We start from the raw sequence: 13,949 nt of genomic DNA on the forward strand, positions 1-13,949 counted from the left end.
AAGCATAATAGAACGTATTTTGATAGGAAGTTGGCCTGTGGCTTAATGCAGTTAATTTGAAGAAATGGCTATTATGTACATGCTTAATAATTTCGAAACATCTCAGGAGGGCTGCTCCCAGTGAAAAAAATGTTCAACTTCATATTATTATACGTGTCAATTAGGTAACTTTGCATTTAAATGACTCCAGCTTTTAACTAGGTGTATACAATAACTGATCTTGCATATACAGTATGCTCTATACACATATTAGTCAGGGGATGGCATACATACATGACTGAAAATCTGGCCAAGCTAAAAACAAAATAAAGCAAAGATCTACCACAGGAAGGATTTCACAGCATAAGAAACAAATTACAATGAGAGAAGCAACAGCAGAATCATCAGCTGCAATTGCACGATCCTTAGCATGGGTCTGTGCTTTCCTGGATCACCCAGCAGTACCGATCTGACTGGATCAGGTTGGCACATGTGATCATATTATGAATCATAGGAGAACAAATACTACAGCTATCAGTCATAAAGTCAGATGGCACAAAACTAACTTGTTAAAATGTCCTAAACAACCTGGAACTGGTAGGATGAACTTGTATCATATGACTACTTCACATTTTCTATCTCTGGCATTCTTGAGCTAGCATTATTAGTCAAAAACTCAAATTTGATTTCCTTCTGAGCTACAGAATGCAGATACTCATTTATTCCATGGTAAAAGGCTGCATGTTGTAACTTGTACTGTATTTCAGCAAGACAAGCCATTTCACACCACTTTTCATTTAATGAAGGATAAATGTATGCATAGATACTAACTACTGTAAATGATATATTGTCCTTTATTTTTAATTCTTATTTTTGTGGGTTTCAATTTTTTAAAATTTTGAAACACACACAAAAACTATTCATTTACTTGAAATTGTGCTGCTTTTTTGAAACATTTGGTACCAAAGCAGACAAATAGCTTTCTACGATGAAATGACTGGCTGGGTAGATAAAGGGAGAGCCATGGATGTTGTCTATCTAGACTTCAGCAAGGCTTTCAACACAGTCTCCCATAATATCCTCCTAGCAAAGCTCAGGAAGTATGGGCTGGATGAGTGGTCGATGAAGTGGACAGAGAACTGGCTGAATGGCAGAACTCAGAGGGTTGTTGTCAGCGGCGCTGAGTCTAGTTGGAGGCTGGTGACAAGTGGTGTCCCTCAGGGGTCAGTAGTGGGCCCAGTCTTGTTAAACTTCTTCATCAACGACCTGGATGAAGAGTTAGAATGTACCCTCAGCAAGTTTGCTGATGACACCAAACTGGGAGGTGTGGTACATACACCAGAAGGCTGTGCTGCCTTTCAGCGTGACCTGGATAGGCTGAAAAGTTGGGCAGAGAGGAACCTGATGAGGTTCAACAAAGCCAAATGCAGGGTCCTGCACCTGGGGAGAAACAACCCCATGCATCAGTATAGGCTTGGGGTGGACCTGCTGGAGAGCAGCTCTGCGGAGAGGGACCTGGGCGTCCTGGTGGACGACAGGTTAACCATGAGCCAGCAGTGTGCCCTGGCTGCCAAAAAAGCCAATGGGATCCTGGGATGCATCAAGAAGAGTGTGGCCAGCAGGACGAGGGAGGTTCTCCTCCCCCTCTACACTGCCCTAGTGAGGCCTCATCTGGAGTACTGTGTCCAGTTCTGGGCTCCCCAGTTCAAGAAAGATGAAGAGCTACTGGAGAGAGTCCAGCGCAGGGCTACAAGGATGGTGAGGGGACTGGAGCATCTCTCCTAGGAGGAGAGGCTGAGGGAGCTGGGCTTGTTCAGCCTGAAGAAGAGAAGGCTGCGAGGGATCCTAATATATACTTACAAATATCTGAAGGGTGGGTGTCAGGAGGATGGGGCCAAGCTCTTTTCAGTGGTGCCCAGCGACAGGACAAGGGGCAATGGGCACAAACTGAAGCACAGGAAGTTCCGTCTGAACATGAGGATGTTGAGGGGACTGGAGCTCCGTCTGAACATGAGGAAGAATTTCTTCACTCTGAGGGTGACGGAGCACTGGAACAGGCTGCCCAGGGAGGTTGTGGAGTCTCCTTCTCTGGAGATATTCAAGACCCGCCTGGACAAGGTCCTCTACAGCCTACTGTAGGTGACCCTGCTTCAGCAGGAGGGTTGGACTAGATGACCCACAGAGGTCTTTTCCAACCCCTACCATTCTGTGATTCTGTGATTCTGAAATTCTTAGCAATAAAATGTGATCAGCTGGGTGAGAAAAAAAAAAGGAAAAAATATTCAATGGGAAAAGGAAGAGTTTCTAAAAATGCCTTGTCGTTTAGCTGAGTTTGATGTGGTTTCCATTGTTCTAACTTCATTCACAAGTTTTTTCCCACCCTACCTACAACTTTCATACAAGACACACATTGTCATAGTATTGCCACAAGCCTTAGAGATTAGGACTCGCTAAGGGGCATGGGAGCTCATGACAGGAAACTGCATTTTCAGATACCGTTAAGTCATTGTACTTACAAATTTTAAGAAAACATTTCCCAGTTCATGCTGAGACTGAGGTTCTGGTTGTAAGCAACATTCCAGGGCAGCCAGGAACTCCTTGTGAACACCAAGAATGTCCTCAATGTTAGAAAATAAGATCTGAAATATAAAGAGAAAAACATTGCTAGCTGTTAATATATCTGAGAGTAGTGCCAAAATACTGTGGCTCCAGACTTGCTGTGATAGGATCTAAAGCACAGACAGGGACTCATATAGCATGAATTACACTGTATTTACTCCTTCTCTGGCCCCCTACAGAAATCTTTATTGCTACTGAAGAACCTGCTGTAAATTAAGATTATCTTTTCAGATACCTGAGCATGATGAATGTAAGCAACCTCTTTCTAGTCTAGAGAAGATTTCCTATGAGACCAACCAGGTGAATGGAATCACCAGGACCAAACACACTTTGCAGGAGATAGAAGCAGGAAGTCATTTGCCTTTCCTTCCCATGCATTAGAAATCGGTTTCTGGAAGAAAGGGACTTGAAGCTGTCACTCACAAAGATGTACCTGTAAAGAAGAGACCAAATCTCTGCCACGTGGGATCTAGCATTTCACTGACAGGAGTACAGAATAGCGTAAAATGCTTGCAAACCACAACAGTAGCATTTTAGAGTTCCCTTTCACTGATGTCAGTGGTTCTAAAAGGCGTGTGTAATGGGATAGAGGCCCCTAGTTTAGACATGCACTAAATGGCAATGTGCAATCTCACAGCTAAATGATCCCTGGTGATTTGAATATACATGCTTTAAGGGGAATAAACTGCCAAGTGAAAGCTGCTATAAACACATAAGCTCTACAAGTCTTCATCACTTTCATACAAAACATGAGAAGAAAGTGTCAATACACATATAGGAGATGGAATGCTGCCTACACAGGGAGAGAAGTCCTGATGCATGGTGACACAGCCACCAGTATTGACAGCAACTGGAGGAAAGCCTGAAAGGGCAGCATAAATCCTGGAGTGTGCAGTGACATACATATTGCAGACAGCATTTTCTATCACTTTGCTCTAACTATGTCACTTGCAAAGAGGTCTGCAGTGCAGTCAAACCACCTTTCACATCAGAAGCGGCTTCCCAGGTCTTGCACAGTGAGTGGGTGACACTCCTCTGAACCCCAAAGCAAGCAGCTTAATGGAGCCAGCCTTCATCTTCCCCGTGTTCGGTGTGGGAAGTTATCAAGCCTAACATTTTCCAATACATCCCAAAGCACCTTATCGTAACACTAGGCTTTTCAACTTTAAGCAGTGGAATTTATTCACCAGATGTGACACTGATTCAGCCTGGTGGCTGGTGATGTGGCAGTAATTCAGAAAAACAATAATCTGTAAATTAAGTCTAATCATTAAAGACAGGAATGAAACCTCAGTTCCCAGTTTAAAACCAATTTCTCCTGGTTTTGCAGGGGTAGACAAGCTCAAGAATTCAAGGAGCCTTCCTCTCTGCACGTACCCAGGTTCAACTCTATACCTTCTGTTATACAAGGACGGGCAGAGTATTTCTCTCAGACTCCTCCTGCAAACTGGCTGCACGTGAGCACACAGCCTGTTGTATCTTTCTTGTCTTAGCTCCCCTCTCACTTCAGGAATACTGAGATACAGTAGTTTGCACCATCATTAATGCATACTTGTGCCTCATAGCTACTTTTTAGCTCTGAATAAACTAAAAGATTCCAACACAACGCATTTGCACTGATGGAGTCTGAATCAAAATAAGTGACAGGGAGCTAGGACCATTTGTTTGCTTCCAGAAAACTCCTGTGCTGATTCAAGCAAAGCATATGATGGTTCTGTCACATGGCTAAAATTGATGTGATGACATGGTAGCCTCTGTCTGCATGGCTTTGCCAGAAACTCTGCCAAAAGGGGATTAACAAAGAAGAGGAAAACATCTGTCAGGAATGATTTTATCCTTCAGGAGCAGTCGTCAGGGGGTATTTTTTGATCCAAGGAATATGTGTGTAATCTAATCAATTCCATGGTGGTCAGTAGAGCTCTGCTTGCAGTAGAATTCGCAGATAAGAGCCACTTGAAAATCAAGGCAGCAGAGAGACCTTAACTGCATGTGCTTCTATACACAGTCACCATTCATAAGCCTTATGCGAGGATCTATGTCTGGCAGCTTGCATACACCCTCAAGTTCTGCCTTCGATCCACTGTATCAGTAAAATGACATCAGTGCCCTGCTCTGAATGCAGCATAATACTAACATATCAATGGAGTTATTCCCACATGAGGCAGTGAATAAACTAAAAACATTTTTTAATGATGTTGTTGCAGCTGTTAGTCACTGGAGTACTTGTAAAATCTGGGCCTGGCACAGGACTCAATGTGGCCTTTCTGGAAGGGGATACAAGTGGCCAAATATTACCAAAATCTCCATTGCCTAGTGGCAGCTGCAGGAGAAATCTGCAAAAATAATACTGCGAGCAATAGCCTAAATTATCCTAAAAAGCAATTTCTCCTTTTGCTCAGAGGTGAGTGACTGCCAGAATACCCTTTGTTTTCCTCTAGACATTTCTGCTGCATGAAGAAAGAGAGGAACAGACAGGCTTCTCCTTACATAAGCTGCCAAACCATTTATACAGTCTCTGCTACCGTCTTTGCTGCTGCCAGCCACCTTAGCTCTCTGGTGACTCAAGATACATAATATATTAGCAGGCAGAGTTATTAGAAGTTGCAACACCACCTTGCTTGTCCTGCCTCTAGCAGCAAGGAGGGAGCAAGGAGAGGGAGAGAAAGAAGAAGTATCTTTCAATGGCAGGAAAGATAATGAAATTATTTTGGGTAGAGGTAGAAGGGAGGGGGGAACGGGAGATAATATTGACTCTGATGGGGGAAAACTGTGCCTTTGTGATTCTATTTCACCAGCAATAGACACAGGCCCTTTATTACTGAAGAGCTGCTCTGTTATTGAAAGCTGGGTATTGTAACAACAAGAATAAATGTGGTCTCACAGTGGCCTCCAAAAGACCCCCCAGGCACTTCAAGAATTACGCAAAAATGAAGTGGTACTTCCCCAGAGTAGTGTGACAAAACTTCAAATGCAAATACATTTAAATCAGCAGAGAAAATACGGATTCTTCTGCATAGGCTTTGTGGGCACTGCACCTGATTATCTAGCAGCATAATTAATATTCATTTTGATGATATATGAATAATGATGAATAACTTTCATCAACTCCTGCAGCTGTTCATGAAATTGGCAAATGGTTGTATAGGTTTATTTCTCATGCAGAGCTTACTTTTTGCACACTTCTCTGCACACGAGATCTATTGTCACTAATCACTTGTCTATTTTTTCTTCAGCCACCCTCAAACTTACTTCAGACTCTAGATGGTGAGTTTTTGGGGAGTGGAGACTTCCAAATTTGAAGACAGTGAGAAGCTTAGCTCCACAAAGCTGCCAAGCCATCTTGCTGTCAGCCCCTTCTCATGCCAGTCAGTCAATACTACAGTATTGTTAGCCTGTAGAATGAATAGCAAAAACGGGGGCTAGAACCCCAAGTGTAAAGGGCAAAGTTTCTGCTGATTTAGGAGCTCCAGGATCAAACACAGGCTAAAGGCAGACAGACTTCACCCTGTCTCACTGATCATCACGTTTCACTTGCATAGGTGTACAGCGAGGGTTTTGGTTTCACCTGCATATGTATACAAGGAGGCGTTTTAAGACAAATTACGACAAGAAAGTAATGCTTGTATTTATGAAAATAACCAACAACTAGGCCTTCTGTGACCACAGGCACTAGAGAAACTAGTACCTCACAGCTCTGTGTTTGATGCGCCATATCTCTTTCCAGTGCAAAAAACATTCAGGAACTTCCTCACGCAAGGGTCTCCCATTACTTAGTCCTCCCACAAGAATCCAAATTCCTTCCCACTAGAACACAAAGAAATATTCCTGCCTCCTTGTCGTAAGCCCCATCAATTCTAGATTTGCAAAAGACAGCAGATGCAAATTAGCTAACTGAATACTGTCAAGCAAAACACACAAGGGCTGTGCATTCCCTGCCTTTCCTTCCAATGACACTGAAAAGGCCTGTCTGTCCTCCACCCACCATTCCATCAATCTTGCCAAAAGTTTGTATCTCTGACAACACTACACTGTTGTCAAATTTTACTGAAATTAGTTGATGGTAAGAAAAACTGCTGGAAGACGACAGCTATACAAATGGGCAAACAGATTGACAGATAAACTGTCAACATGAGCCTCTTATCCTTAGGGAACCGGTTTAATAATAAGCACCAATATGACATGAGAATATTTGATATTCATATCCCTGAATCTAGCCTTTCATGACATATAATTTTCCCTACCAAGAAAATGAGCAAGACAGAAGAAATACCTTAACATTCTCCTCTGTTATGTACTTCTCAGCTTTGTCCACAGCATTCTGGCGGATCCGGTGAAGAAATGCCTGCAGAGATAAAAAAGATTATGTTCAAATGGCTTGATATAGTTTGGTTTCACTCTTTCATATCCTCTAGGTTCCCATCAACACAGCGTGGCTGATTACCTTTAAGAGTGAAAGAACGTAAACATTTACCAAATCACCATCACAGTTCTTGGAGTCAGGCTTGCATTCAAGGCAACACAAAAGGCATTTCCTACAATGTTGTTGGGCTTTGCCTGGCAATAAATATCTTCCCTCTATTGAAACTTTTAGACTTAGTTATTTGTTACTACCAAGAGATCACAGCGAAGGTCTGTGTGTGTTTTCTTTGAAAGTTTCCCCTCTCTCTAAGATGCGGCTGTTTTGACCTTGGGAGGCACTGTGCCTGATGCACATCAAGACATATGTCAGCAAACTGGACTGTAACCAACGACAAAAGGACATTCATGCTGCTGGAGCTGAGGCATGTCAGAGCTATGAGCTAGGGTTACGGACAAGTTCAACAGACTCATTACCTGGGGAAGGGAAATGGAAATCACCGGACAGTGCCTGGGACACATTATCCTTTTCACTGTAATTCATTTGGTTAAAAACAGACAAAACAATTCTGGAACTTATCACTTAGGCCAGGTTTCCCCTTCCCTAAGTTCTGCACAACTTTGGTTTTAATAGGCAAATCAATAAAAAGCTTCAGGTCATATACAAATCAACAGTGATCTGAACATCAGCCTTCAAAGTTCAGTTCTGGCTACTGGAAGTCGGGCCCTGCTTGCATTTGCATTCAACACATCCACAATATATTTCATGCAGCAGGAAGGGTTTAGCAAAGCACACTGCATGGGATTTCACTGCAGAACTCAGAGGGTTGTCATCAGCGGCGCTGAGTCTAATTGGAGGCTGGTAACTAGTGGTGTCCCCCAGGGGTCAGTACTGGGCCCACTCTTGTTAAACTTCTTCATCAACGACCTGGATGAAGAGTTAGAATGTACCCTCAGCAAGTTTGCTGATGACACCAAACTGGGAGGTGTGGTAGATACACCAGAAGGCTGTGCTGCCATTCAGCGTGACCTGGATAGGCTGGAAAGCTGGGCAGAGAGGAACCTGGTGAGGTTCAACAAAGCCAAATGCAGGGTCCTGCACCTGGGGAGAAACAACCTCATGCATCAGTACAGGCTTGGGGTGGACCTGCTGGAGAGCAGCTCTGCGGAGAGGGACCTGGGCGTCCTGGTGGACGACAGGTTAACCATGAGCCAGCAGTGTGCCCTGGCTGCCAAAAAAGCCAATGGGATCCTGGGATGCATCAAGAAGAGTGTGGCCAGCAGGACGAGGGAGGTTCTCCTTCCCCTCTACACTGCCCTAGTGAGGCCTCATCTAGAGTACTGTGTCCAGTTCTGGGCTCCCCAGTTCAAGAAAGATGAGGAACTACTGGAGAGAGTCCAGTGGAGGGCTACAAGGATGATGAGGGCACTGGAACACCTCCCCTACGAGGAGAGGCTGAGGGAGCTGGGCTTGTTCAGCCTGAAGAAGAGAAGGCTGCGAGGGAACCTTATAAATGCTTACAAATATCTGAAGGGTGGGTGCCAGGAGGATGGGGCCAAGCTCTTTTCAGTGGTGCCCAGCGACAGGACAAGGGGCAATGGGCACAAACTGAGGCACAGGAAGTTCCGTCTGAACATGAGGAAGAACTTCTTCCCTCTGAGGGTGACGGAGCACTGGCACAGGCTGCCCAGGGAGGTTGTGGGGTCTCCTTCTCTGGAGATATTCAAGACCTGCCTGGACAAGGTCCTGTGCAGCTTGCTGTAGGTGACCCTGCTTCGGCAGGAGGGTTGGACTAGATGACCCACAGAGGTCCCTTCCAACCCCTACTATTCTGTGATTCTGTGATTCTACCTCAAGTCTCCACTGCTGTAGCAACTATTGGCTAAAGCGCACTTCTGAACTGAGAGCAGCAGATTTTACCTTCCACAGGCATCAAAGACAGTTGCAAATACCTGCAGAATAGACTGAAAGGAAGCCAGTGAGGACAGAATCTGCTGTGATAAACTACATGACCCATGCAAAGAAGGGTAGAGGGCTTTCCTCTCTGTCCCTGTTAGTGGCTTCTAACTTGCCTCCCACACAAAGCACTGAGCTCTGGGGAATGCTGTGAACCGGGAAGAAAGGAACTTTTCTTACCCACCTGAGACAGAGAAGGGAAGCAGGTCATTTCTTTGTATTTATGGTACAAAGCAGCTTTGTTACAGCTCGATAATAAAAGGCTTTTAAAAGTTGAATGATTCCCAAGCAATGCCCATGTCAGCTGATGGACACTCAGCTTTTTATTTTTTCCTTTTGCCTGTTGGGATTGGCAGCAGCTTACAACCTGATAAACAGCAGTGTCACTGAACCAAACTTAGAGTTTATGGAATGCCTTCAGCTCCGATATTTTGGTTGGAAGACAGTGAACATTTCCCTCTGTCTGACTTCCAGCACTAAAAGTGGCACATCTCTCTTTCTGCTTAGCCATGGCTCTCTGTCACCTGTCAGACATTCACACTTTATAAGACAGGCACCAATAACAAAAGAGACTAATTAATGAGGCACATACCCTACATTCGTTTTTGGCCCTGGATTCTCAACCTGCTTTTGAACAAATGCCAAGGACTATAACAACATTGTTCCTCTTGTATTGCTGAACAGGAAGGAGATCCTGGCTAGATTCCACCTAGACCTAGAGAGCTTGGAGCAGGTTATGTGGACTAAGAAGCCTGAAGAACAGAGATTCCTGCAGTAAAGCGACAGGACGTGTGCCAGTAGCAGAAGAGGCATTTTATATGAACCAGCCATTCCACCTTGCCAATAATCTGGCCAGGAACTGCAGCAATCTTAACATACTGCCCAGTACCTTGGCAACAGTCAGGGAATTGTCTGAGATGAAGTGTTCAGCATGATGACTAATGGCAGAAGGATTGACAGGAATAGCTGTTGCCCTCCCACTTCAGTGTTGGGTGTGATATCTGAGCATTAATAATCAGGCATCTGATTTATATGAGGTAGCACATCATATTAAAGTCTCTCATTCTCAAAAGATAAGTCAAGGCAGAGACTCATCCTTCCTTTAACCACATCTCTGTTTGGAGACAACAAATCCAACTGCAATGATTTATTAATCTACACAATTAGTAGCTCCACTGGTGACTAATACTTACCTGCATATTAGTCCCAGTATGGTAGGTCTAATAATAGAAAGCTGGTAAACAGAAGTGCAAATCACATTAGCTGTTACAGGCTAGTCAATAAAAACCCAGACTCTGTGTTAATCTAAAAACCAGCTTTTCTATGATGCTTGTCTGAAAAGATCATTTAATGTGAGTGTGAGAAATGAAGAAAAGGAGAGAGAAAGCTCGAACAAAAAATGAGAAAGGCACAGAAGCAGGGAGAGAGTAGAAAGGATGAAAGACATGAGGGAAAAAGAGTCAGTTTTATAGTTTGTCAAATCTCCTACAGCCTCTGATTTGTCTTGATGCGCATGAACAGCAGTCTCTGCAGTAATAATAAAACAAGACAGTTACAAGAGACTTTGGTCCTAGAAATTTAGTAGTCTACTTTCCAAAATGCAATCCCCCCAAAACTATCAAAACTTAGTAGATGCAGAACTGTTTGTTCCCCAGTTTTCAATACCTTCTCATGTGCAAACAGAATCTTTTGTAACACAGTTATTCAAATTAAAAAGCGTGATAAACACAAGCTATTCAACTGCAGCTCATAGAACTAACGTTGCATGTCCTGTTAACACGAAAACACCACTTTCCTTCCAAACTGCTTCTAGCTTGGAAAAAGCACCCCTTTTCCCAAAGATGTTGTTCAGACATTCAGGTCCGTGTTTTCCAAATCTCTCAAGTGATTTTTTTGTGCTACCAGTTTTACTAGACTCTAAGCTCATCTGTACCAACACCATTCCTCTATTCACCTCGTGACACAGATTCTAAGACCCATCACACAGGTAGCACGCAACTCTCTTTGGGAAACACAGCTACTCCAAGTGGTATGATCTTTTATTAGACCAATTGATTTATCTGGAAAATCAGACAGGTATTTGGGCCAGAACATGACAAAGCTGATGAAAAAAGAGGGAGAAGGGTGGTGATGAAACATGATCAGCAAGTTTGCTGATGACACCAAACTGGGAGGTGTGGTACATACACCAGAAGGCTGTGCTGCCATTCAGCGTGACCCGGATAGGCTGAAAAGTTGGGCAGAGAGGAACCTGATGAGGTTCAACAAAGCCAAATGCAGGGTCCTGCACCTGGGGAGGAACAACCTCATGCATCAGTACAGGCTTGGGGTGGACCTGCTGGAGAGCAGCTCTGTGGAGAGGGACCTGGGCGTCCTGGTGGACGACAGGTTAACCATGAGCCAGCAGTGTGCCCTGGCTGCCAAAAAAGCCAATGGGATCCTGGGATGCATCAAGAAGAGTGTGGCCAGCAGGACGAGGGAGGTTCTCCTTCCCCTCTACACTGCCCTAGTGAGGCCTCATCTAGAGTACTGTGTCCAGTTCTGGGCTCCCCAGTTCAAGAAAGATGAAGAGCTACTGGAGAGAGTCCAGCGGAGGGCTACAAGGATGGTGAGGGGACTGGAACATCTCCCCTACGAGGAGAGGCTGAGGGAGCTGGGCTTGTTCAGCCTGAAGAAGAGAAGGCTGAGAGCGGACCTAACAAATGCTTACAAATATCTGAAGGGTGGGTGTCAGGAGGATGGGGCCAAGCCCTTTTCAGTGGTGCCCAGCGACAGGACAAGGGGCAATGGGCACAAACTGAGGCACAGGAAGTTCCAGCTGAACATGAGGAAGAACTTCTTCCCTCTGAGGGTGACGGAGCCCTGGAGCAGGCTGCCCAGGGAGGTTGTGGAGTCTCCTTCTCTGGAGATATTCAAGACCTGCCTGGACAAGGTCCTGTGCAGCCTGCTGTAGGTGACCCTGCTTCGGCAGGAGGGTTGGACTAGATGACCCACAGAGGTCCCTTCCAACCCCTACTATTCTGTGATTCTGTGATGAATATTAGAAAACTTGCCATGTCCATATCTTCTTTATATTCCAAAACATATTGTGATTAAAGAGGAAGTAGTTGAAGGGGTAAATGCTTTTCTGGCCACTTAAAAGGTTACTGAGGCAAATGCTCTCTCTGGCTGCTCCAACCTCTTCACACTCTATAGAACTCATACATGAATTCAAGGGGTCTAGTCCTTGACGTTTTCCATGAGGAATTTCCAGGGACCCCTCTGCAAAAATGAACTCACCATCCTCCAGGGAAATGTGGAAGCATAAGGGGTCAGCTTTCTTGGGAGCTCTTGAAAAACACTCCTAGGATCTGGGGGGATCATTCATAGGACACAGCAGGATGATGATCACAGTCACCTCTCTGTCGCAGTCAAAAGCAGAACTCTACTGTGGCATGCTGTTGGTTTGCTACACTTACAAACTATCAGGGATTCAGGGAAAGACAGCAGTTTATCATAGACACTGTGCTGAAACAACAATCGCACATCGGATCAGCAAGACACTGTTGAAGAGCTAGAAAGAGATGAACAGGCAACAGAAGTAGACTCTGCTCCCTTCTACCTGCTTGTTGTACGCTGCTCAGGACTGATATAAGGTTAAAAATTTCACAAAAAGCAGACATAAGAAGATGACAGATAACATGACATCTTTCCTTCTTATCCCCACAGATGTTGCATTTGCTGTCTTGACATTCGCAGTGTTTTGCTGTGCTCACGCTGGGCCAGGTCTCTCAGCAACTCAAGCTGTATGGTGGCCTACTGCTTGCACAAGAGAGAGGAGTAGGACTGGCAGACCCCATGGGTTCAGAACTAAAACAGGTCACGGCACAACGCAGGGAAAAAAAACCGGAAACCAGTCTGATAAATTTTCATTCTCCTGACAAAGGTCTGTGAAGGTCTCATCTTCCATGCGTATGTGCTAATCATTAGGAAAAGAGCCCACAGAGGATTTGGTTTTGTTTAAAATTCTGCTGCTTCATCAACATAACATTTATTTGTGCACTGCGACTTTTTGCCCTAGAGGTCTGCGGCTTCCAAACTCAGCATGCCATGTCTGATGCTCCTCACGTCATGCATAAACACAGTTTATAGCTTGTCTTACAGTACAAATGCCTTGCAGCATTCAAGCAAGTCTATGCCAAATTAGAATGAGCAGAGTGAAATGCTTCCTTTCTGCACCGTGTCATGTTGGGTAACTTCCTTCCAATAAACACTAACACAAACACATTACAAATCTAGAATGCAATTCAGGTGTAACAGCGCATTTCAGTAAATAAGTATTTTTTAATGGCCAAAGGTGTTTTCTTCTTCAGTTCACTATCCTTACAATCTACTGTTGCAATGAAACCTTGTTGCTTTGAGTGTCTTTGCTGCACCTCTGAACCATGAAAGCACGAAGCATACTTTAAGGAGAATCCGCTAATTGTGAGTTGTTCTCACATGAAACAGACTGAAGCAACCAGGATTTCTCTCAAACACTTTTCAAATGGCCCTAGTTGAACTTTGACTTGTTGTCTGGACTTCATTAGGGAAAATTAGTGTTTGCCACCTTCTATGCAGCATAAGTAACACATGCCAAACACTAGGGATGAGGCAGGGATAGTTTGGCTCTTCTGCCCCTTCTCAAAATTCACATCTAAGGCAGATACTTCCTCAAATGTTCAGAAACAGCAAGACATTTCTGATTAAACAGCAAGGCATGCAAACTGTGCGAAACCTGAGGGAAATGAAAGGGAGAACAGAAACAGACAAACAATGATGAGGCAACTGACTATCATATCCAGAAGAAGCGATATCTGAAAGCACAATCCTGTGAAACCCGTTTTCTGAATGGGTGACTGGAATTTCATATTGCTCTTAAGAGACACTTCAGACAATTTTGTTAAACTCATCAGTGATCAGGACTGATTCAGCAACATATGGATCTAGATGAGCCTAGTATTTTCAGTGTTAAAATGAGTAAGTTGCTTTACACTTGTGCAATCGTTTAAAGCTTCTT

General features: G+C 44.2%; 1 protein-coding gene across 2 annotated transcripts in view; it reads right to left on the reverse strand.

Moving 5' to 3' along the window:
* Window positions 1–13,949, reverse strand: part of PREX1 (phosphatidylinositol-3,4,5-trisphosphate dependent Rac exchange factor 1) — a 175,751-nt gene that overhangs the window by 98,408 nt on the left and 63,394 nt on the right. For both annotated transcript variants that reach the window (XM_075438502.1, XM_075438501.1), the window contains exons 2-3: window positions 6,869–6,940; window positions 2,496–2,618 (exon numbers count right to left, since the gene is read on the reverse strand). In XM_075438502.1, the coding sequence (XP_075294617.1) occupies window positions 2,496–2,618; window positions 6,869–6,940 (195 nt within the window). The remainder of the gene's footprint in view (window positions 1–2,495; window positions 2,619–6,868; window positions 6,941–13,949) is intronic.

The sequence above is a fragment of the Opisthocomus hoazin genome, chromosome 18, assembly GCF_030867145.1.
Source record: "Opisthocomus hoazin isolate bOpiHoa1 chromosome 18, bOpiHoa1.hap1, whole genome shotgun sequence".
Taxonomy (NCBI): domain Eukaryota; kingdom Metazoa; phylum Chordata; class Aves; order Opisthocomiformes; family Opisthocomidae; genus Opisthocomus; species Opisthocomus hoazin.